The sequence below is a fragment of the Natator depressus genome, chromosome 2 (genome assembly GCF_965152275.1).
Source record: "Natator depressus isolate rNatDep1 chromosome 2, rNatDep2.hap1, whole genome shotgun sequence".
Lineage (NCBI taxonomy): Eukaryota > Metazoa > Chordata > Testudines > Cheloniidae > Natator > Natator depressus.
Window position 1 is genome coordinate 181,823,171 of NC_134235.1, and position 25,105 is coordinate 181,848,275.

Here is a 25,105-nt window from a genome sequence, read left to right on the forward strand (position 1 = left end):
AAGTGCCATGGGGGTTTGTGGGACTTACCAAAAAAAATAAAAAAAAATAAAGAGGGGGGTGCTGAAAATTAGAGCATATGGATGGTATTATGGAATAATGCATTCTGGAAACTTGACCCCTAGCTTCCAGAGAGCCCTGAGTGAGTCATTTCTATCCCACAACATATTGTGAAAATTTCCCCAAAGGCATTGCACTGGATGGCAGTGTTTGTCACACTGAAATATCTACCTATAGTGCACTGCACTTTACATCAACACAAGCACTACTGGTGGGTAAGCGCAGCAGCAACACAAGCAACAAAATGTGCTCCTGCCCCAGCGATACACAAACTTCAGCAGCTGTACATCAAGGTAACTTTCATCAACCACAGTTTATAGTGTAGGCATGGCCTCGTTCTGAAGTGCTGCCCGGATGTTTTTCCTCAAGTTCATTTTAGGTTTTCCTTATTTGCACTCTTTTATCTTACGGCACCTCACTAAATCCTCCCCCACCCTTGGAATTTTGCACTCTTATCACATTTCCCACTCCCTAAGTGGTACTCTTGAACTGTGTGTGTTTGCCTCTCAATCTTTCCCTCTAGCATTCTGAGAGTTCTCTTGCTCCTCTGAGCTCCTTCCACTTCATCTTTGTTGCTCAGTTGCACTTCAGCTCATCTACTACATGGAGTTGTTCCTGATTAACTGTGAAAGTGGTTAAAACTAAATGGGAACAAAGCACTCTAATTCCATTTGTGGGCACTCTTTTTTCTGGAGTGATTTAGGAAGAGCTATTGCACTGTAAATTCACACCCTACCTTAATCCCCGTTAACTGTAAGTGTGGCTAGGCTCTTTTTTCTTTCTAGTAATATTGTGTCCTGCACTGAACATACTCCAAGCGCTGTCATACCAGAGCCATGTTGACTGTTACCTTTTTGGTCTGTGACATGTTGTTTGTGTAGACAGTCTGAAAGCGCATTGCCTCCTTTTGCTGTCATGTTGCATTGCAAATACACATTTAATTAGCTGTTCATTATTATCCCACCCACTGTCTAGCCCGTGGACTCCTGGAAGGTTGGTTGGCTTTTAAATAGTGACATGCAGGGGTCCCAAAGTACCCGCCTGCACCCACAACAATGGGATCCTAGAACTGGCCCAGTCCCTAGGTTTCTTTCTCTAGTGCTCCCATCACCATAGTCTCTCAGCAGCTCTATGTTTCCAGGTTACTGCTGCCCATTGAATGTACATATTTGACTCATTCCCTTCCTTCCCCTCCCCAGTGTACTAGATTTCATTTGATGCTCTCTCTCTCTCTTCCCTCCCCTGCCCCCCAAAACCCTTTTCCTTCTTATTTCCTTCACTTCCTGCTACAGTCTTCTCTCAAGATAGACTTTAGGATTTTTTTATTTAGGTAATATGGTCCCTCATTTCCTGATAGCCGCAGTAGAGAATTTTAAAACACAAACTACACTTAAAAAGAAATTGGTACTGCTCTTGATTGGAGAGAGTTTGCTTGTTGGAGAACTCTAGAGCTAAATGCCAACAGGGAGAAGACAGCAGTAACTTTTGAGAAGCCTGCAGAGGTTAAGAATCCATCAGATATCCACACCAAATGCGCTTTAGTTCCTACAGACGTCAGCCGTGGTATTGACACTGTTTTTGTGAAGTTCTCTGGCAACTGCCCTGTTTTGCAGCACGGGGAAAACCTTAGTACATGCCTACCTGCACCAGACCCTTGTTCTGCCTCCTGCTGAGGCTGCACTTCCCCACATCTTTTCTTTTATGGATTCCTTGTCTGTGGCCACACACAGTCATGGGACCCCCTCATTCACCTCCTGGCATTGGCCGGGATGGCCATCTATCGGTCTGGGAGGTGGATGCTCAGTGGGGCGGTTATCTGTTGCTGTGGGGCCTATTTCTGTTCCCTAATTGTCTCTCACATCTGGGCAGAATTCCACTATCTCCTTTGCGGAGCAGTTGGTGGTGTTCAGGGTTCACTACTTGGTGCCCTATCCAGTATCCTTGTTTTTAATCTCTCCTCTCTCCCCCCTCCCCCCGCCAGCTTTCCTGATCTACCATTTATTTTTCCACTGAATCTATTTTCTGTGGTCTGTGGCCCCTCCCTCAGTTGAGGGTGTGAGCATTTTGTCCTATGATGACTTAGGCCCATCCTTCCAGAATTAAAGTAGGCCATTGCCTTTCAGCTGCATTAAATTCACTCAATTTAAAAGGTCTGTTTCAACTGGACAAGTATGCTGCTTATTTGTCCATTTTGTGTTTTGATGACTTCTGACCTACTACCTGATGTTACATGAAGATGATATTTTGTGTCTGTGTGCGTGCATGTGTGCAGAAATGTGGAAAGGGTCATGCTTGAAGGTGAATGACCTAAAAACAATACCCTCATGCAAGGAAACTGGTTGAAAGAAGGAAATAGGTGTACGTGGGAAAAGGAAAGTGTCTGTCTAGTGGTTAAAGTGTACTGTTAACTCAAAAGTAATATGTTGTAAACAAATATCTGTATCTTGGGGCTAACAGCTTAGACTATTAAAAGTGAAAATTATAAAAATCCAGTTCATTGGTCAGTTTGTTACTGTGTTTAGAGAATGGAAATAAACTCAGTATCATTTTTGTGTGCGCAGTCAGTTTCTCTTTCAGGTTCTCAGTGCTGCAGGGTTTCAGACACTCTGGGGAGGCAAAGTGAAGGGTTGATAGCCTTAAAAATATTTTTAATTGATTCCGCGCCCCCCCCCCCCAAATTACAAAATTTAAAGTGCAGTGTCCCTTTAAAAGCACAGAAGTAGGATTGTAGAACAATCTGGATTCTGTTCCTGGCTCTGCCAATGACTTCCTGTGTAATCAGCTTTTGCCAAGTCACTTAAGGTCAGGTTCTAGTACCCTTTCTGAAGCTGGGTAGCACCTCACTAAAGTCAATGGAAGCCCTTGAGGAGTGAATCTGTCCCTTAACTCTCTGCTCTAGTTTTTCCGTCTGCTAGATGGAGCTGTTACCATACAAGGGTGTGATAAGGCTAAGCTCACTGCTTGTAATTGCTTCGAGATCCTCAGGTGAAAGGGGCTACAGAAGTACCCAGTATTACATGGAGTGCTAGTGGAAATTTATTGGTAATTGTATAATGTAGGGGTTTGGTTGCAATATACATTGCTTTGTCTTTCTAATTTCATAGATAATATATCTTATTTGGCAGAAATTTGCTGTCTTTTTTTGGCTGTTTGTCTGAACAACTCTCCTTCCATCACCTCTCCTGAAAATTGATTAAATTGTTTAATATAGAGACTAATAGAAATTTAAGAGCATGGGCAACTAAACAGCCCCCCACTTATTAGAAACTAAGCTCTTAAACCCTTCAGATAACATACTCTTGCACATGGAGTTTGTGACATGTCTGTGTCAGTACTCGGGGTGGTTGTGCCTTTTAGTTTTCAATGTGAAATTTAGCAGGTGAAGGGTCATTGCAATTTGTTTCCTTTCCAAAGTGCTGAACGAGTCTTTAGAAGTCTCTGAATCAGTTCAGGTTCCTTGAGCCTGACTCTTACTGTCCTGTACCTTGTGCAGTCCGGTAGACCTGTGCAAAGTGATGCTACCAGCACAGAGTGGTGATGCTTTACGTTTGCTTCATGCAAATGAAAGACTATCCAAGGTGTAAGGCGGTAGTGCAGAACCAAACCACTGCAATGCAGCATTAAATATTGCCATCACTGCTTGGCCTACATGTTTGCTATGGTTCCTTTGATCATGCTTAGCTCAGCTCATTTGGCATGTGCTGGAAGCAACTCTTGGGAGCTTCATATTAAAATTCTGTTGCCAACTGGAAGAGAGGGGTGGGATGGTTTGTCAGCCTCTGAAGCAGTCCCTTGAAATAGTACTGACCACTGAAAGGTCTTAAAATCGTGTCCTACTGAAGAGCAACATCTTGCCTTTTTGAAGTGGATCAAATTGCACCAAATGGGGCGAGTAGTCCAAAAATGCCCCCTAGAAATGGAGACCCAGGATTTCCCATCCCCCCCCCCCCAATCTCTGCAGAACATGCCCCCTAACAGGCTGAGCCCACTAGGTGAAGGTGGATTTTTTTTTTTTTTTTTTTAGCAAAGGTGGGGTGGACAGGATCTTGCATTGTCAATATGCTATCCCTGCAGGTCATGCTTCAGAACATTCCAGAGACCTAGAGTACTGAAGAGTTTAATAAGCAGGATGTTTTAACAGAAAACTATTGTCCTTTTCATGGAGGTTGAAGCTCACACCTGGTAATCTTCTTGATACACAGAATGCACCCCAGAGGAGTTTTGGGATCGATTATGACAACAACTACTTCCTCAAGGATGGGAAACCATTCCGCTACATCTCGGGCAGCATTCATTACTCCCGTGTGCCCCGGTACTATTGGAAAGACCGTCTGGTGAAGATGAAGATGGCGGGGCTTGATGCTATTCAGACGTAAGTAATTATTGACTTTTGGGAGCAGTCTTAAACTAGAACAATGAGGGAGTGGTAGGTAAGCTAAGTGTACAAGGCAACCTCTTTTAGATTATAGCTGACAACACCCTAGAGAAATATGGAGCTGAGCTGAGCTGACAAATGCTCCACTTCAAACTCTGTGTTTTGAGATATGGGTGCAGGCCTTCTGTAGGCTGAATTTTAATTTTTGTTTAACTCAAATGTGTCTATTTAAAATGAGGGATGTTGATCTGGAAAGGAGTAGTTGGAAGCTACATACATTTGTTTCTTATTCCATAATTCTTGTCTGTCCTACCTCGCTAATATTGCCTCCATTGTAGGTCAGGCAAGGTCACAGAACATAACAGGCCCGGGGAACTGGGCTAAGACTTGTGTGAATCCTCAACAAGGGAAGAGGTGTTGTGGAGCGATTTATGGCATTAGGTTAAATCCACTTGAGACTTGCTTAGTTTTGGGGATCATTTGTACCTAGAACTTAAGGATTATGAGCCCCCTGCAAACTGAAACAAAGTTATATAGCGCTCTGCTTCTAATCTACAAAGCTTTTTATGATTTGGATCCTGTATCTTAAACTGCTTCTCTCCTTGTATTACAACTTGGCAGTTGAGATAAATTATGACACTCTAGCAGACAGCCCACAGATATGTTCATGAGCAGGCGTGGTTTGCTCAGTGGGGAGTGCCTGCATATCTGGAACTTACTCCCTCTCATCTGAGTCTGATAGTTTGTTGACACTGCACAGCTTGTCTGTTTTCTAAGGAGCCCTCTGAGGGGGATGGGTGAGTGAGTGTGGGTGAGTGGATGAGAAAAGAGGGGATTTGTTTGATGGTTCCGGACTGTCTTGTTGGGGAGGTTGAGTCCATCTTTATTTTGTGAGTTACAAAAACATGCTTGTGCTTCCAGAGCCGTTGGACTGCTGCTCTTTTATTAATCTAAGCCAATAGCCAATGACTCCTGTCACGCAAAAAAAGAGGGATTAGTAGAGAAGTTGCTGGGTGGCTCCTGGAGATGTTGCTTCAAGGTGTACGAATAGTTACTTTTAAATTTGGTTCTAAACTGCAATAACAGTAATCCCAAATTGTTAAATGAATCTATACAATGTCAACAGTTGGTCTGATTGCTCTTCTTTTCCTCTGTTTCCTAATCTTGACTACCAACCTAGGTGTAGTAGTATGCACTGTCTCTACGGTTCATGATCTCCAGAGTTTCTTATATGTTCCCCTCTGATTCTCTCTCACTTTTCTGCTCTGTTTCTTTCCTTTAAACCTTTTTGTTTCTCTCTGTTCTTTCAAATGCTTTCTCTTTCCTGTTCCTTTGAGATCCTTTATCTTCTTTCTATTATTCTGTACAATAGGTCATTGGTTTTTCTGGTGGCTCTTCCTTTATGTGATGGACTGGTAGATGGGTGGCTCCTTCATACCTCTCCTCATAGACTTTAAGGTCAGAAGGGACCATTATGATCATCTAGTCTGACCTCCTGCACAATGCAGGCCACAGGATATCGCCCACCCACTCCTACAATAAACCTCTCACCTATGTCTGAGCTATTGAAGTCCTCAAATCATGGTTTAAAGACTTCAAGGTGCAGAGAATCCTCCAGCAAGTGACGAATGCCCCACTCTGCAGAGGAAGGCAAAAAAACCCCCAGGGCCTCTGCCAATCTGCCCTGGAGGAAAATTCCTTCCAGACCCCAAATATGGCGATCAGCTGAACCCTGAGCATGTGGGCAAGACTCACCAGCCAGATACCCAGGAAAGAATTCTCTGTAGTAACTCAGCTCCCACCCCATCTAACATCCCATCACAGGCCATTGGGCCTATTTACCACTAATAGTCCAAGATCAATTAATCCTCATGCTGTGTCCTGGCAAAATTATTGCATTTTTATCCTGCCATTTTCTCTTTCGTCCCTGTTCTTTTTCCCTACTCATCTTTTTAAAATTTCTCTGCATGTTGGTTTTTTTCACTGCTTTCTTGTTTTGTGCCTCCCATCCCTCTCTTTTCCCTCACTTAGGGTATGTCTACACTACGGAATAAGGTCGAATTTATAGAAGTCGGTTTTTTAGAAATCGGTTTTATATATTCGAGTGTGTTGTGTCCCCACAGAAGTGCATTAAGTGCATTAACTCGGCGGAATGCTTCCACAGTACCGAGGCTAGAGTCGACTTCCAGAGCGTTGCACTGTGGGTAGCTATCCCACAGTTCCCGCAGTCTCCGCTGCCCATTGGAATTCTGGGTTGAGATCCCAATGCCTGTTGGGGCTGAAACATTGTCGCGGGTGGTTCTGGGTACATATCGTCAGTCCCCCCTTCCCTCCCTCCCTCCCTCCGTGAAAGCAAGGGCAGACAATCGTTTCGTGCCTTTTTTCCTGAGTTACCTGTGCGGACGCCATACCACCGCAAGCATGGAGCCCGCTCAGGTAACCGTCACCGTATGTCTCCTGGGTGCTGGCAGACGCGGTACGGCATTGCTACACAGTAGCAGCAACCCATTGCCTTCTGGCAGCAGACGGTACAATACGACTGGTAGCCGTCCTCGTCATGTCCGAGGTACTCCTGGTCGCCTGTGTGAGGTCGATCAGGAGCACCTGGGCAGACATGGGCGCAGGGACTAAATTTTTAGTGACTTGACCAGGTCATTCTCTTTAGTCCGGCAGTCAGTCCTATTGAACCGTCTTATGGTGAGCAGGCAGGCAATATGTCCTTCTGCACCGTCTGCTGCCAGCCAAAGATGTAAAAGATAGATGGAGTGGATCAAAACAAGAAATAGACCAGATTTGTTTTGTATTCATTTGCCTTCTCCCCTGTCTAGGGGACTCATTCCTCTAGGTCACACTGCAGTCACTCTCAGAGAAGGTGCAGCGAGGTAGATCTAGCCATGTATCAATCAGAGGCCAGGCTAACCTCCTTGTTCCAATAAGAACAATAACTTAGGTGCACCATTTCTTATTGGAACCCTCCGTGAAGTCAACCCTGTAAGCCGTGTCCTCAGTCACCCCTCCCTGCGTCAGAACAACGGCAAACAATCGTGCATCTGAGTTGAGAGTGCTGTCCAGAGCAGCCCAATGGAGCACTCTGATTGGGCTAAAACATTGTCGCGGGTGGTTCTGGGTACATATTGTCCGGCCCCTGTTCCCTCCCTCCCTCCGTGAAGGCAAGGGCAGACAATCGTTTCGCGCCTTTTTTCCTGAGTTACCTGTGCAGACGCCATACCACCGCAAGCATGGAGCCCACTCAGGTAACCGTCACCGTATGTCTCCTGGGTGCTGGCAGACGTGGTACTGCATTGCTACACAGTAGCAGCAACCCATTGCCTTCTGGCAGCAGACGGTGCAGCATGACTGATAGCCGTCCTCCTCATGTCCGAGGTGCTCCTGGCCACGTCGGCTGGGAGCGCCTGGGCAGACATGGGCGTAGGGACTAAATTTTTGGTGACTTGGCCAGGTCATTCTCTTTAGTCCGGCAGTCAGTCGTATTGAACCGTCTAATGGTGAGCAGGCAGGCAATACGGATTGCTAGCAGTCGTACTGTACCATCTTCTGCCGGGCAGGCAAGAGATGACGATGGCTAGCAATCGTACTGTGCCATCTTCTGCCGGGCAGGCAAGAGATGACGATGGCTAGCAATCGTACTGTGCCATCTTCTGCCGGGCAGGCAAGAGATGTGGATGGCTTGCAGTCCTTCTGCACCGTCTGCTGCCAGCCAAAGATGTAAAAGATAGATGGAGTGGATCAAAACAAGAAATAGACCAGATTTGTTTTGTACTCATTTGCCTTCTCCCCTGTCTAGGGGACTCATTCCTCTAGGTCATGCTGCAGTCACTCACAGAGAAGGTGCTGCGAGGTAAATCTAGCCATGTATCAATCAGAGGCCAGGCTAACCTCCTTGTTCCAATAAGAACAATAACTTAGGTGCACCATTTCTTATTGGAACCCTCCGTGAAGTCCTGCCTGAACTACTCCTTGATGTAAAGCCACCCCCTTTGTGGATTTTAGCCCCCTGAAGCCAACCCTGTAAGCCGTGTCGTCAGTCGCCCCTCCCTCCGTCAGAGCAACGGCAGACAATCATTCCGCGCCTTTTTTCTGTGCGGACGCCATACCAAGGCAAGCATGGAGTCCGCTCAGCTCACTTTGGCAATTAGGAGCACATTAAACACCACACGCATTATCCAGCAGTATATGCAGCACCAAAACCTGGCAAAGCGCTACCGGGCGAGGAGGCGACGTCAGCGCGGTCACGTGAGTGATCAGGACATGGACACAGATTTCTCTGACAGCATGGGCCCTGCCAATGCATGCATCATGGTGCTAATGGGGCAGGTTCATGCTGTGGAACGCCGATTCTGGGCTCGGGAAACAAGCACAGACTGGTGGGACCGCATAGTGTTGCAGGTCTGGGACGATTCCCAGTGGCTGCGAAACTTTCGCATGCGTAAGGGCACTTTCATGGAACTTTGTGACTTGCTTTCCCCTGCCCTGAAGCGCATGAATACCAAGATGAGAGCAGCCCTCACAGTTGAGAAGCGAGTGGCGATAGCCCTGTGGAAGCTTGCAACGCCAGACAGCTACGGGTCAGTTGGGAATCAATTTGGAGTGGGCAAATCTACTGTGGGGGCTGCTGTGATGCAAGTAGCCCACGCAATCAAAGATCTGCTGATATCAAGGGTAGTGACCCTGGGAAATGTGCAGGTCATAGTGGATGGCTTTGCTGCAATGGGATTCCCTAACTGTGGTGGGGCCATAGACGGAACCCATATCCCTATCTTGGCACCGGAGCACCAAGCCGGCGAGTACATAAACCGCAAGGGGTACTTTTCAATAGTGCTGCAAGCTCTGGTGGATCACAAGGGACGTTTCACCAACATCAACGTGGGATGGCCGGGAAAGGTACATGACGCTCGCATCTTCAGGAACTCTGGTCTGTTTCAAAAGCTTCACGAAGGGCCTTTATTCCCAGACCAGAAAATAACTGTTGGTGATGTTGAAATGCCTATATGTATCCTTGGGGACCCAGCCTACCCCTTAATGCCATGGCTCATGAAGCCGTACACAGGCAGCCTGGACAGCAGTCAGGAGCTGTTCAACTACAGGCTGAGCAAGTGCAGAATGGTGGTAGAATGTGCATTTGGACGTTTAAAGGCGCGCTGGCGCAGTTTACTCACTCGCTTAGACCTCAGCGAAACCAATATTCCCACTGTTATTACTGCTTGCTGCGTGCTCCACAATATCTGTGAGAGTAAGGGGGAGACGTTTATGGCGGGGTGGGAGGTTGAGGCAAATCGCCTGGCTGCTGGTTACGCGCAGCCAGACACCAGGGCGGTTAGAAGAGCACAGGAGGGTGCGGTACGCATCAGAGAATCTTTGAAAACCAGTTTCATGACTGGCCAGGCTACGGTGTGAAAGTTCTCTTTGTTTCTCCTTGATGAAACCCCCCGCCCCTTGGTTCACTCTACTTCCCTGAAAGCTAACCACCCTCCCCTCCTCCCTTCGATCACCGCTTGCAGAGGCAATAAAGTCATTGTTGCTTCACATTCATGCATTCTTTATTCATTCATCACACAAATAGGGGGATGACTACCAAGGTAGCCCAGGAGGGGTGGTGGAGGAGGGAAGGAAAATGCCACACAGCACTTTAAAAGTTTACAACTTTAAAATTTATTGAATGCCAGCCTTCTTTTTTTTGGGCAATCCTCTGTGGTGGAGTGGCTGGTTGGCCGGTGGCCCCCACACCGCGTTCTTGGGCGTCTGGGTGTGGAGGCTATGGAACTTGGGGAGGAGGGCGGTTGGTTACACGGGCTGTAGTGGCAGTCTGTGCTCCAGCTGCCTTTGCTGCAGCTCAACCATACACTGGAGCATACTGGTTTGGTCCTCCAGCAGCCTCAGCATTGAATCCTGCCTCCTCTCATCACGCTGCCGCCACATTCGAGCTTCAGCCCTCTCTTCAGCCCGCCACCTCTTCTCCTGGTCATTTTGTGCTTTCCTGCAGTCTGACATTATTTGCCTCCACGCATTCGTCTGTGCTCTGTCAGTGTGGGAGGACAGCATGAGCTCGGAGAACATTTCATCTCGAGTGCGTTTTTTTTTTTTTCTTTCTAATCTTCACTAGCCTCTGGGAAGGAGAAGATCCTGTGATCATTGAAACACATGCAGCTGGTGGAGAAAAGAAAAGGGACAGCGGTATTTAAAAAGACACATTTTATAAAACAGTGGCTACAGTCTTTCAGGGTAAACCTTGCTGTTAACATTACATACATAGCACATGTGCTTTCGTTACAAGGTCGCATTTTGCCTCCCCCCACCGCGTGGCTACCCCCTCAACCCTCCCCCCTCCCTGTGGCTAACAGCGGGGAACATTTCTGTTCAGCCACAGGCAAACAGCCCAGCAGGAACGGGCTCCTCTGAGTGTCCCCTGAAGAAAAGCACCCTACTTCAACCAGGTGACCATGAATGATATCTCACTCTCCTGAGGATAACACAGAGATAAAGAACGGATGTTTTTTGAACGCCAGCAAACATACACTGCAATGCTTTGTTGTACAATGATTCCCGAGTACGTGTTACTGACCTGGAGTGGTAAAGTGTCCTACCATGAAGGACGCAATAAGGCTGCCCTCCCCAGAAACCTTTTGCAAAGGCTTTGGGAGTACATCCAGGAGAGCCGCGAATGCCAGGGCAAATTAATCCTTTCACATGCTTGCTTTTAAACCATGTATACTATTTTAAAAGGTACACTCACCGGAGGTCCCTTCTCCGCCTGCCAGGTCCAGGAGGCAGCCTTTGGTGAGTTCGGGGGGTACTGGCTCCAGGTCCAGGGTGAGAAACAGTTCCTGGCTGTCGGGAAAACCGGTTTCTCCGCTTGCTGTGAGCTATCTACAACCTCCTCATCATCATCTTCTTCTTCTTCTTCATCCCCAAAACCTGCTTCCGTGTTGCCTCCATCTCCATTGAAGGAGTCAAACAACACGGCTGGGGTAGTGGTGGCTGAACCCCCTAAAATGGCATGCAGCTCATCATAGAAGCGGCATGTTTGGGGCTCTGACCCAGAGCAGCCGTTCGCCTTTCTGGTAGGCTTGCCTCAGCTCCTTCAGTTTCACGCGGCACTGCTTGGGGTCCCTGTTATGGCCTCTGTCCTTCATGCCCTGGGAGATTTTGAGAGAGGTTTTGGCATTTCGAAAACTGGAACGGAGTTCTGATAGCACGGATTCCTCTCCCCATACAGCGATCAGATCCCGTACCTCCCGTTCGGTCCATGCTGGAGCTCTTTTGCGATTCTGAGACTCCATCATGGTCACCTCTGCTGATGAGCTCTGCATGGTCACCTGCAGCTTGCCACGCTGGCCAAACAGGAAATGAGATTCAAAAGTTCGCAGTTCTTTTCCTGTCTACCTGGCCAGTGCATCTGAGTTGAGAGTGCTGTCCAGAGTGGTCAAAATGGAGCACTCTGGGATAGCTCCCGGAGGCCAATACCTTCGAATTGTGTCCACAGTACCCCAAATTCGACCCGGCAAGGCTGATTTAAGCGCTAATCCACTTGTCGGGGTGGAGTAAGGAAATCGATTTTAAGAGCCCTTTAAGTCGAAATAAAGGGCTTCATCGTGTGGACGGGTGCAGGTTTACATCGATTTAATGCTGCTAAATTCGACCTAAAGTCCTAGTGTAGACCAGGGCTTAGCAAAAGGCTACACAGGATGTTTGGAGTGCTAGTGTCCATTGGTGGCTCTATGAGGCATATGCTCTTAAAGAAAGGGAAGTAGGGCTGCAGAGGTATTGTCTGAGTATGTAGCGGTTGCTCCTAGTTCAGGGATGACTGATAGGTACCTTCTTAAAGTACTTTTTCTTACCTGTGCCGCAGGACCACGTTTACAGTGGGATGTGGGGTCACACACAGGTGCTGACTTCTGTTTTTGCCCGTGGGTGCTCCTCTCCGCTCCCTCTGCTCCCCTTCCCCGTGCAATTGCAGGCCTCGGAGGGAAGAGGCCGAGCAGAAAAAGAGGTTGGCGGGGCCATGGTCCGGGCTCTGTAGCCCATGAAATATTAATCCAGCTCTGCAGGTGCTGAGTACCTCCTGAAGCACCCATGGAGTTGGTGCGTAAGGGGGTCACATAATTTTACTGCTCTTTTCCATATGCTTTCCTTGGACTAGCCTCAGGTGGGTGGGGCTGCTGCCTTTCAGGTTGGAGGATGTCTGCAGTAAGTCCCAGGAACTCTGTTGCTGTTGTGTCTGTGTGTGTCTGTGTGTTTATATATACAATCAATCAGAAACTTTGCAGTTAGCCAGGCAAGCAGGTTTTGATTAATGGGACTTGGTGGTAACTTTTCACACTAACCAAGGAAAACTTGGATATGGCTTCTGTGGGTTTTTAGTTAATGGGAGGGTGGGGAGGAAGATTGAGTGGATTTCTTTTTTTCTCCACTAATAAAACTTGGCTAAGATGAGTAAACTTCAAACAGATTTTACAGACTGTCCCCCTGTGAAAATTAGTGCTTAGTTCTAGTTTTACCGTTAAGTAAGTACTTTACTGATTTAGTTAACAATGTAGACAGTGTGGAGAATTATTTTTATGGAAGCTCAAATTCTAAGGGATGTAGCTGTCCTCAAGGAACTCCTTGCACGCCCAGCAGAGCTTCCATGTTTCATGGGAGGAATGGCTGCAGCTTGATTCTTGGAACTTCAATATTCCATGGAGATTGCAATTGCAGCTTAACATTGATCCCATAAATTACAACAGGTGCTAGATGTGCTTGTTTTAGATTTAGGCCAGGGGACTTGGCTGGTCCTGGCTACAGAGCAACTCCTAATGCAGCTCACCAGGGAAGAGGAAACTGGATCCTTGTGCTGTGTGGTTCCTCATGAATCCCTTTCAGTGAAAGTCAAGCAGACCTTCCCTTCTTCTCATTCCTTTCTGCCTCCCTTCAGAAATGGCCAGCCAATCCTTGCTTTCCATCTTGACCGTGACTATGCAGGTTAGCTGTCTGCTGTCGGAGGCTCTCAGAGAAGAGAGAGAGTTTAGTAGGCCACTAGTGTACCTCCAACCTGTAAACATTGACAACAGGACATAAGAGAGCACCTGATTCTGCAAGTAGATTGGTCCTGTAGTTAAGGTTTTAAATCTCCATGATAAAACTTCAAAAATGCTTCCACAATAACTGATTAAAGTTGGATGCTATAATCCTGGTGATATTTCAAAATGTAATGGTGTCTAAAGGGGTGAGAGGGTAGGGAGAGTTGAAGTATAGATTAGTAACACTATAGTCAAAGGTTTAAAAAGGTCCAGTTTAATTGATATTAACTTAAACTGACTATTTCAGACTCTGTAGTGTGATGACTGGTGTGCCACAGAGAGCTGCCTAGCCACATGTGCCCATTGTCTTTGTTTCCAGCTGTATTCAAAGACAGCTAAAAATAAATACTTTCCTGACATTGCCTTTCTGTGTAAACTGTTGGTGTAGTTGCCAAAGGGTTGTTAGATGATCGTGAACTGGAGAGAAGATAGCATGTGTATTCATGCATTGGAGAAATATTGGTCCATAAGACAATCTCTCTTACAGTGTTGTTTGCACTATAAAAAACAGGAGTTTGAAAATCCCTGGCTGAGACTACAGGTGATTTTTCTGAAGATGCAGTTAAGTAACTAACCACTAGATGGAGCCAGATATTTACAACACAGGATAAATTAGTAGCAAAAAGGCTTCTTTGAAGAACCAACGGATACTGTTGGCTGCTCTGAATTTATATGACGGATGTTTGAACATTATACTCTGTTTTTTTGGGTTTTGTTTAAATTTTGTTAGCCGGTGGGCAGATACATTTATACCTTTTGGAAACTCTTTCTCCAAGAAACAGCTGCCTCTAGGTACCTAAAGTTTCAGTACTTTTTTTTTTTTTTTAAATGTAGATATTAGTTCTTAAAATAATTCCAGGAGTTTTGTAAAAACCCTCATAGCCTTTTAAGGGCTTTAATGTTGCTCTGTTGGTTTTTAAAGTGACTCCACCACTTTGTAGGCAACTGGAAGAGAGAACATAGAACAGATATTATGTGGCCGGTTCAGCAACCTGGGATGTGCTACTGTTCTCCACTTCATAAAGCATATAGTCTAAGCGACAGCAAAGTGTTTTAATGTAGAAAGCAAAAGAACCCTTTTCAGCAGTAGTAGTGACCTCATAAACGATGAAAAAAACACTGATTCATCACGATAGTGATGGTGGTATATGTGTTCTTTCAGTGGCTTTAACTTGTGGAACGGTGGATGTGTTTTAAAAGGAAGGGTGTAACTTTTTATTTATTTATTGTAATTGTCAGCTTTAATGATCCTATCTTAAATGGAAGCAGTCAGCTTGTACCTCACTTGCCTTTAAAATCCAGGCAAGAAAACAAAACTGACATTGAACGTGTTTCCATTCATATTCAAATCCTTGGCTATAGAAGAGCCAGGTAATAAGGATATTGGAAACATTATAGATAGGTTGGGAAGGCAATTAAAATTACTTTGCAAAGCTGAAAGGATGGAGCTCGGCTGCACAGAAAATTGGGCAGATTCCTCCCTTGTGTTACAAATCTGAGAATTTCTGTATCCGAACACAAGACAGTGTCTGTTATAGCATCTGGACACCTGTGAATAATTGCTTTAATTAAAATGCTTGAAATTGTTGAAGATTTTGATGTTTTGTAGGTAGTATGTAACTTTTAAATACATACATTTATGTAATCCACGCATGTACCTGTTTTTGTTTTTCCTCTATCGACAAAAGGTATTATTGGCACTGCATTGTTCTCTTGGCTTGTTTTAAAAAACATAAAATCTCTTTTAAACTTTTAAAAAAAAATCCTAGAAGTGCTGTATGAGAGGCTTTCTGCTTGACTACCTACCACTTCTGTTTCACAATGACTTTTCAGAGTTATGAAGCAAGATAACGAAGCACAACTAATTATTTTTGCTTTTAATATGTTTTATGACATTGATGCTGTTAGAAAGGAAGAGTATATGGAAAAAAATACATGACTACAAGAAAAAATAGAGATATCTGTTTCCCGTCTAAGTGCCTGATCATACTTGGTGCTAATCTTAGCACTTTCAGCTTCTAGAAGTGCCTTACAGGAGCTAGGTCCTAAATTCATTTTGTATTCCATTAGTTTGGAAGTAAATGCACCTCAACTTTACAGTTCTGTAAAGATGTAAATAGTTTGTTTCCTTGGAATTAGATTAAGTCATTATTTGGAGTTCATTTTTCATTCTAGTCTAAGTCACTTCTTATGGATGGTGTTTTCTTCACAGGTATGTGCCATGGAACTATCATGAATTCAAACCAGGAGTATATAACTTCTATGGTGACAGAGATATAAAATATTTCCTGGAGCTAGCTAATGAGATTGGCTTGTTGGTAATACTAAGAGCTGGACCTTATATCTGCGCAGAATGGGACATGGTAAATTTGTATTTAAACTTCCTAATTTCTAGGCAGAATTAACATCTGATCTCTGTCTAATGGAAGTGTCCTCCCATTTGTGGGGGGAAGTAAGGGGGGCACAGTAGTAAAAGGATTCCCTACCGCTGAACATATGGCACAAGGCAGGATTCTTCATCTAGAATACTAAAAGTTGTGGGTTCAAGTCCTGCTTAAGTGACTTCCCATAGCCTCAAGCGCGTTGGTCCTTAAATCGTGATAATTTTTTAATATGATCTTGGGTACTATAGGTCCCCAATGACTAGTACTTAATTGGTAATATCTATATAGTTCTGGGATAGCTGGTTAAACTTATCGTTCTAATTCATGAAAATGGTAATTGAAATGGTTTCCTTTCCCTTCATAGGGGGGTCTTCCAGCATGGTTATTAGAGAAGGAATCTATTGTTCTCCGATCTTCTGATTTAGGTAAGGAGCTCAAAAGGATTTATAAAACTGTTTCAAGGACAAGCAGACTCGGTGGCCAGACTCTCGGGTCAGGCTGTATTTTCAAGAATGGTATTGTGTTACTGTTTCTACTAAAAGTTTGGGAATAACAAATGTGAATGCTCTCTGAATAAGGTTTTCATACTCCTTTTGCACTGTGCATAAATGTATGGACAGAATAAGGTTGGAACAGGGTGGAAAACAGCAAGACTACTTGTGTAAGGATTTGCAGGGCTGGACCCTTAAATTGTAAAGGATAATGTTCTTGAAGGTAACTGGATATTTTTCTGTTGTGTGGGGACATTACCACCTGTTTTTAGATTGTACTATATTGGAATGATTTGGGTGTGGACCTTCAAGCCACTTGCCTTCCCTACATACCGAGAGGCTGAAGTTATGAGCAAGTACAGAATGTCATCAATTCATTTTTTGTTGCTTTTGTACACGTTGTGCATACCCAGTGTATTTAGAGTATTGGTTACAAAAATATCCCATTTGTAGTTTGTTTTTGTTTTTAAAGTGGATAAACTCTGGTCTGCCCACAACTTTCTCTTTGTATATTCCAGATTACCTGGAAGCTGTAGACCGATGGATGGGTGTCTTGTTACCCAAAATGAAGCCTCATCTCTATCAGAATGGAGGGCCAGTTATTATGGTGCAGGTAATCCATTTCAAAAATCAAATAGGAACACTAACTATGTGAATGTAGAAGGCCTTTTGGTCACCATTATTGAATTATTAACAGTGCTTCCACAGGTATGTTTCCAGTAATGTACATGAGTGCTCTTTAAAATTTAAATAATATTTGCTCTCCATGATAACTGGAATTAAAATTAGTTTAAACTGTATCACAAACAAAAGGGTCTGCTGGTGGTGTGAGGTACCTGGAGATACTATTCAATTTTAGTATGTTATCCTTGCATCTCCAACATTTTAACAAGTGCAGCTTTGAGTTTCAGCTTTTAGTCCTTAGTGTAGATGTCTCTTTACCACTTGGAAAGAGACTGTGCGTGAGGATGAGGTGAGCATGGCTACTCACACAAGTGATGTGTTACTAGCCAACCTGCTTGCCTGTATTGTTGATACATAGCTCATGTTGAAGCAGCTCAGCTGAAGCCAGCACTTCCTGAGACTCAGGGACTCTTGAATCAAACAAATTTCTTAACATCTCTTCTGCTTCCCCCTCTCCTTGTTCCCCTTTTCCTTATTACATGCAGAATTACCTGCAGGGCTTCCCTGCAACTCCCCACTGAGAGTATGAAATGCTGGCTCCGTTGAAGTCACTGGGAGTTTTGCTGTTCACATCAATGGACCCAAGATTTCACCCCAGGTCTTTTTCCCCTGAGGCCTGTTGGAGATTTTCTTGCTAATTCTTCTGTGCACTTGCAATCCCTTTATCTTAAGTCACTGTGCAAAGCTGGATTAGTCATGTTATCACCATTCTACAGGTTGGGTAGATGAGGCCCAGAGAGTGAGTAGCAGAGTATGAGTAGAACCTAAATCTCCCAGCTTTGTGATCAGTCCACTGTTGATGGGTTTGTTTGTTTCTTTCTTTCTCCTCATCTTGTTGTATCTACAACTTTGCTAAGTGCTTCACAGAGAAGACTAAACCACAGCTGCCCTTCCCTTCCCTCTTCCTTTGCCTCCTGCCACCCTCCCATCACGTATTCCCTTGCTTCCTCCCATCCCGCCCTGCATGACTTTGTCATTGTTTGCAAGAATTGGCAGTCCCTGTTTAGAACAGGGGTCAAGAGTACAGCAAGCCTGCCTCAGGGCATGTCTACGCTTACCTCCGGAGCAATCGATCCAGTGGGGGTCGATTTATTGCTTCTAGTGAAGATGCGATAAATCGACCGCAGAGCGCTCTCCTGTCGACTCCGATACTCCACCGGAGCAAGAAGCGTAGCGGAGTCAACAGGGGAGTGTCAGCAGTCAACCTACCGCAGTGAAGACACCACAGTAAGTAGACCTAAGTACGCCGACTTCAGCTACCTTATTCACATAGCTGACATTGCGTAACTTAGATCGATGCCACCCTCCCCCCGCAAAGCGTAGACCAGGCCTTAGAGTGCTGTGGTAAAGCCGTGTGGGGAGACATGTATAGGATAATCCCCCACAATGCTGGGTTCTAACCAGTGCCATCTGTTTTAGTAGCCCCGGCACCACAAGTTACTCAAAAAAAGAGGCTGAAAGCTACACCGTGACACAGTTCAGTGCTTTTTATTGCCATTAAATGGAACATTCTCTTTACTTAGCTTGCTAAAGGTCTAGAGCAGCAGTTCTCCACCCACAGGCCGCATACGGCCCAGTGAGCACACAGCTGCGGCCCAGCTCAGCTGTGTGCTAAAGGTTGCAGGCTCCGGGCTCTCGGCTGCCTTGCCGCGGGGCCCTGGCTGCCCTGCCACGCAGTGGGCCCCAGGCTCCCAGCAGGGTCTGGGGCCTGGGCAGCTGGCTGCCACATGCTGGGGCTTGGGGTCTGGGCAGCCAGCTGCTGCCCGGCCCCACACAATGGGGGTCAGAGTCCCCACGCAGAAGTGTCCAAGGTCAGGGTCCCTGACCTATGCCCAGCTCTCCACACCTGGCCCCACTCTGTGGCGGGGTCTCTGGGTGGAGGGCGCTGGGCATAGGGGTTTGTGTGTGTGGGGCGGGGGTTAGGAGCGGGACACCGTGGTTCTCAACCTGCAGCCCAGCTAATACTTTCTGTGCCACATCTGCATCCCACAATGATAGATAGGTTGAGAACCACGGCTCTAGAGTATCTAGCCTGACAAGACCTGCTGTAGCTAGGAATGAAAGAAGAATAAAATACCTTAAATATTTGGCCCTGGTGCTTCTATTGGTTATTACACTGAACAGATTAAGCATTAAGGTTCAGATTTTGAAAGAAGGTTTCAAAGACTCACTTTCAGGGTGGATTGACTTAAATCAGCAATTTAAATCATGATTTAGCTCAGCCAGTGGAAAACCTCGATTTAAATCATCCAATTTAATCAATTTTTTCAATTTGTACTTCAGTTATTTTCTAAAGAAAGGTGCATTTTCATTGGTTGATATAACATTAAAACATGTTGATTTACAACTAGATTTGGTCCATCTTTTTGCTACCTAGGTGGGTACACTATAACTCTATATATTTATTTATGCAGTTATGTAGCTTAACATTTTCAGATTCTTATTAACTGTACAGTTTTAGTATGTTAAAAAATAGTGAATGATAATTAACTTTTTGCTCATGATTTGTGTTAAGCCGCATTAGGGTGGTAACTGGAATTTAATTAAGCACACAAAACAGCATATAAAATTTATTTTTATTAATCAAAACAACCTTTAGGTGGTTTGGATATATAAACTTTACTTCTCAAAACAGGTTTCACATTTACAACTAAATTATGTTTAATTTACCCTTAACATATTTTGTATTATATTCAGACTTAATTTTAAACAGGTTTATTTTTAAAAATATGGAAACTCTGCTCACCCCTCTGCCCCCCCACTGGCTCCAGATCTCCTCCAGAGCTCTGTTGTGCAGAGGCTTGTACTCCAAGTTGTCCAAGTGTTAAACCTGCAGCAGGAGTCTCCCTACGAGATAGGGGAGCAGGCAGATAACAGATACAGTGTTGGTATATAATCCACAAATACTCTTTATTGCTTACAAAATAAATTACTCACTCCACATTCATAACCCAAGCAGACTACACCAGAGTCTGAAGATCAGAATTGAAGTCCTGATGGCCAGTCGACGTTCAGTTTGATCACAAGATGCGGGGAGCCAGCATTACCACACCTTAATCTAAACAGGGCTCTGGATCCATGAATGACTCCAAATTGCAAGTGTATCGAACATCATTTATAATCCACTCCGTCACGTCATCAGTTTTGTTGGCAATTTCAAAGAAACGGTTCTGGGCAAATTGCCAAAACCCAAGATGTTTAGAAACAGTCCCAGGCCCAAGATGTTCCTCTTTGGCTAGTTCTGTTTTACAACTGCAGCGGATACATTGCAGCGGATACATTGTCATGGCAATACCCCCAATATTTCCTTATCTGGTATTTCTCCATCTTTCTCATAATAAAGTTATTTTTCACAAACAGCTCTTGACCACTTAAAACCTCAGATTCTTGCTTTGGTTGTCAACATGCAGCTCACATCAAGCATACTTCATCTACAATAGGCCTATAACACATTACATGGATATATGGATTGTGTGTATGTGTGTGTATATATATATATGTGTGTGTGTGTGTGTGTGTATATATATATATATATATGTATATGTATATATATATATATATATGTATATGTATATATATGTATATGTATATCCCAACATTTGGTAACAAAAATTCAAATCAAGCTGTTATAAAGAGTTGTTTTTATAAAAAAGGTGAAAAGGGGTAAAAGGGTGACAAAAATACTGAGTTAGACTAAACGAAAAAGTCTAATACCACCACCCAAGGACTGTGTTAATATCATGATTGGTAAACAAGAGGCGAATGGAACCAGAAATGAATTAACTAAAACTGGTTAGGCCTAATTGGTGAACAAAATCATGAGGGGATGGGTTACTCCACCGTTTACTCCCTTTTGGAGTGCTTAAAAAGAGACTTTGGGGAGGCTCAAATAGGCTGGAAGATGGGTTGACTGAAAGGAGCGAGCTTTGTTATCATGACTGCCAACCCCATCATCTCCAGGGACCCTGGAATGTGCCATGACGCTGTTAGACCTTCACCATCCTGATTCTGAGAGAGGTCCTGACTAGTCCAGGCCAGAGAGGGGGACCCAGATGACATCACCACCTCTGGCTAAATCCCTAATGCTACCTGGCACATGGAATTTTGGTTTCTGCTGTCACTGCGCTCCATGTGTCCTTTTCCTTCCCCACCTTATTTCTTCTCTTCCCTATCTCTCTCTCTTTGCCTTCTGTGAGTTTGGCTTAGCCAAACAAGACAGCATCTCTTGCAACAATGCTGTGAGCTTTTTCCCAGTAAGGCAACCAAAAGCAATGCCTTAAACAACCCACTGCTGGTACAAGTTTTCCAGATCTTGGAGTGACTGTGTGCTGTGCCTGTGTTTCTCCAGTAGTGAGGTTGCAAGTGAAAATCAGCACCAGAGACAGAAGTTGCATTTTCTATCTTTGCTGTTCCTTTCACTCCCATTTTGCATGTGTGCCTTGTTTTGTCTTTACGAAAACAGGATCGGACTTCAGCAACAGCAGCAATAACAACAGCTGCAGCTCATCTCAACAAGCTTCTCTTTTCCTCAGAAAGAATAGTTGATACCATCTAACAACTGGCAAATGGGTTTTTTCCCCTATAAAAGCTCTGTACAGGGAATAAGGGATATTGTAAAGTATTAAGTAAGGCTTTAATTTGGACATTTCAAATGCTATTACTTTTTTTCCTTTCCAGTATCTTTAATACTGAAGATTTTTAATATTGGTGTATTTGCCACAGGACTAAGCAGGATGAGATCTCTGTACTTGAACCCCCAAATCATGTTTAACTGTCTAGTGTTGTGCAGTGACAGGATCGTGTTAACTTCTTTGACTCTCTAGGCCCATTTATTCCATCAAAATTAACACATCTCCCATCCCCATGTTAGCAGAACTACAATAGAGCTTTGTCTGTTGTACTTGGGGCACACCGTTTACGAGTGAGATAGTGCTTAAGCTAATGTTGTTGAAGCCAGCATTAACTGAGGCAGGGCATTCTTGTGGAACTAGGAGGCTGATGCTTTGGAATACAACCCCTCTCCAGATAGGGGTGGAGCTCCTGCAAGACAGGCTTCTGGGAGGTGAGAAGAATGATGCTGCTGGTGTGGCATCTTCTCCCCACATCCCATGCATCTTCTCTGGACTTTCTGTTGAGCTTTCAGTGTCTCTCTGCAAGGAGGAGGCAATCCAGGTTAGGCTTTTATGGTGTCATGTTGAGTGGCTTTTTCCATTTTCAATATGAAAAGTCTTCTCCCTGTGATGGGTGCAGGTCTGGTTATCAGATGTCAGCTTTGCTGCTGATCTATTATTTTTATTGCATAGGTTGAAAATGAATATGGAAGCTACTTTGCCTGTGATTATGATTACCTTCGTTACCTTCAGAAGCTCTTCCATCACCATCTTGGAGATGAGGTGGTACTGTTTACAACAGATGGGGCAAGCAAATATTACTTGAGATGTGGAGCTCTGCAGGGTCTTTATGCAACGGTGGACTTTGCACCAGGTTAGTGGCAGCGGTTCTGTAGCAAGATAACCAGGCCAATGTTTGTTTGCTTGTAGCAAAGCTGATGATCTCCCTGACTCCTGGGTTTAAGTGGTGATCTACATATTGCCATTTGATATATTCTTAAACACATAGAAGGAGCCAGCTGGTGCGATTCACTAGGTAGTCACCTCTGGGACTATCAGTGGCCAGTTGGTCTGTTTACAGTGCAAACCTACTGAAAAAATATAGCCATGCTCAGCAGTTTTTCCAAGGGCTCTTAGTCCAGCCCAAATTCCAGCTCCATCAGATTATCACCGTGCATTCCTCTGAAGAAAATCTAGAGGCAGAACATAGTTAAAATGGGACACATTGCCTCAGTCTGTGGTACTGTAAGCATGCAGAATTAAGTGAGTGTCGTGCTTGTGAAAAGTGCCCCATCCGAATAGGGGACTTGATGTAATTTATCCCTAGAAACTGCACAGTGTGGGAAGTTTCCTGGGCCTCAGTCCAACATGAATGTAGTCCAGTTTCCAAGTGCCTTCAACCTGGGACCTCCCTTGTGAATTGTCCTTTGTAGTAAGGTATGTTTGTAGCCTCAGTCCATTTATTAATGGAAAAAATCCACATCACACACACCTCCTACTTCCTGGAGGTCATCCATCAAATAGTAATGACTTTCAGTCACTCTTGGCTTTCAGACCAATGACTTAGAGGTGAAACTCCAAGTCTCGTTTGCCAGTTCCCTGACTTTTACACTTCCCACAAATAAATCTACTTTAAACTAAGGCCGACGTTTTCCAAAATCACGAGTGATTTTTGGGTGCCTTCATTCTTGGTGTTCAGCTTGAGGCTCCTGAAAGGGGCATGGTTTTCAGAAAGCACTGAACACCCACACTCAGATAACTAGGCCCCTTTCTGGTGTCTCAAGTTGGGCACCCAGAATCATTAGCCTCTTCTGATAATTTAGGCCCAGATTTCCACCGAGGTTGTTGCTGATACAGGGGGGGAGAGGTACAGCATCCCAGCTTCTGCTCCTGAAGGCAAAGGACTGAAATAGGATGGATATTACAGCTCAGTTTTGTGTTTTGTTTGCAGGTGGTAATGTCACAGCAGCATTTTTAACTCAAAGAGGCAGTGAACCCAGAGGCCCCTTGGTATGGTGGTTTTTTTTTTTTTTAATTTCCATATATTCTTAATTTTATGATAGTAATGAAAACTGAGGGGTTGACAGCAGCAGTATATTGTGCTTCTTGGGGTGCCTGGGTTCATGGGACATTGGAACTCTTCTTGCTTCATGGCGAGGCAGAGGTTGGGGACAGTGTGTACATGTCTGTGCCACGCTGCTGTTCTGTGATCCCTGACTGCTGTTCTGTGGAGTAATTTTTGGCCTCAGAAGATCCCAATTTGTCTTGATTTTACCCAGCCTAGGAAAGTATGTAGAAAGCAGCCAAAGCAGTAGAGTTGCTTAGACGAGTGAGTCAAGTGTGTGTGGGAGCGGAAGTTAGAGGCAGAATTAATAGGGTAGGTTAAAAATCTGCATCCTGTTTTTAACTACTATAGATTTTTACACAAGTTAATGGGATGTGAGCTGATTAGGAGCCATTTTGACGCCTTAGCCACTCTGAGAGAAGGACTTAATCTTAGCTAAAGGGCTACCTCATCTCCTGTGGGTGGCTGGCTTTTAACATATTTCACTGTATTTATAGTAATTATTTGAAAATGATTCAAATGCACTTAGCTGCTTTTTTTCTTATTGCTAGTGACATAAATTGAGTATAAAATAACTTAACCTCTAATTCTGATATTACTTCCTTTTTATATTCCTTCTTCTCCCCCCGCTTTTCATGTTCTCTCCCCAACTCTCCACATTTCACCCTGGGCAGGTAAACTCTGAGTTCTACACTGGCTGGCTGGATCACTGGGGTCACCCTCATTCTGTTGTGCCAACAAATACGATAGCTAAAACTCTTGATGAAATCCTGGCACGTGGCGCTAACGTTAACATGTAAGTGCATGTTCAAGAGAGGATTTGTTTTTAATGAAAAATGTGAGTAAGGTGGCAGTCAGCAAAGCCTGGTTTGAGTGGCTTTATTTGTTTTTCTTTTTAGGTACATGTTTATAGGTGGAACCAATTTTGCCTATTGGAATGGTAAGAAACAATTAGAGAAAAGTGACTTGCTTTCCAATTACAGGTGAGGCCTACACCTGTCATTTACAGTATATTACAAATTACACACACTCTAAACTTTCAGCCTTTAGGTCTGCCATGTCCTAAATCAATTTTGTATTCATTTTCTCAAGACACACAGATAAGTATTCTAAATGCCAGTGGGGAAGGAGGATTGGGTGCCAAGGAGCCCTTGAATTAAAAAGTTCCAGAGCATATCACCTCCTATATTTCAGACGCAGGAGCAATACTTCAGCAGCACTACATCTCTGCTAATCACCACTTCATTATCCAAAGCCCTCATTCAGGAACACACTTAAGCATATGCATAAATCCATTCCAATTTAGGGTGTTTCTTAAGCATGTGCTTAACTCCAACAGACTTCAGTGAAATGTAAGCAGG

General features: G+C 44.4%; 1 protein-coding gene across 2 annotated transcripts in view; it reads left to right on the forward strand.

Annotated features, from left to right (window-relative positions):
* The window catches only part of GLB1 (galactosidase beta 1), a 72,098-nt gene that overhangs the window by 15,478 nt on the left and 31,515 nt on the right, over positions 1-25,105 (forward strand). For both annotated transcript variants that reach the window (XM_074945483.1, XM_074945484.1), the window contains exons 2-9: positions 4,261-4,430; positions 15,723-15,873; positions 16,259-16,319; positions 16,904-16,998; positions 22,373-22,553; positions 23,631-23,689; positions 24,419-24,540; positions 24,644-24,684. In XM_074945483.1, coding sequence (XP_074801584.1) covers positions 4,261-4,430; positions 15,723-15,873; positions 16,259-16,319; positions 16,904-16,998; positions 22,373-22,553; positions 23,631-23,689; positions 24,419-24,540; positions 24,644-24,684 — 880 coding nt within the window. The remainder of the gene's footprint in view (positions 1-4,260; positions 4,431-15,722; positions 15,874-16,258; positions 16,320-16,903; positions 16,999-22,372; positions 22,554-23,630; positions 23,690-24,418; positions 24,541-24,643; positions 24,685-25,105) is intronic.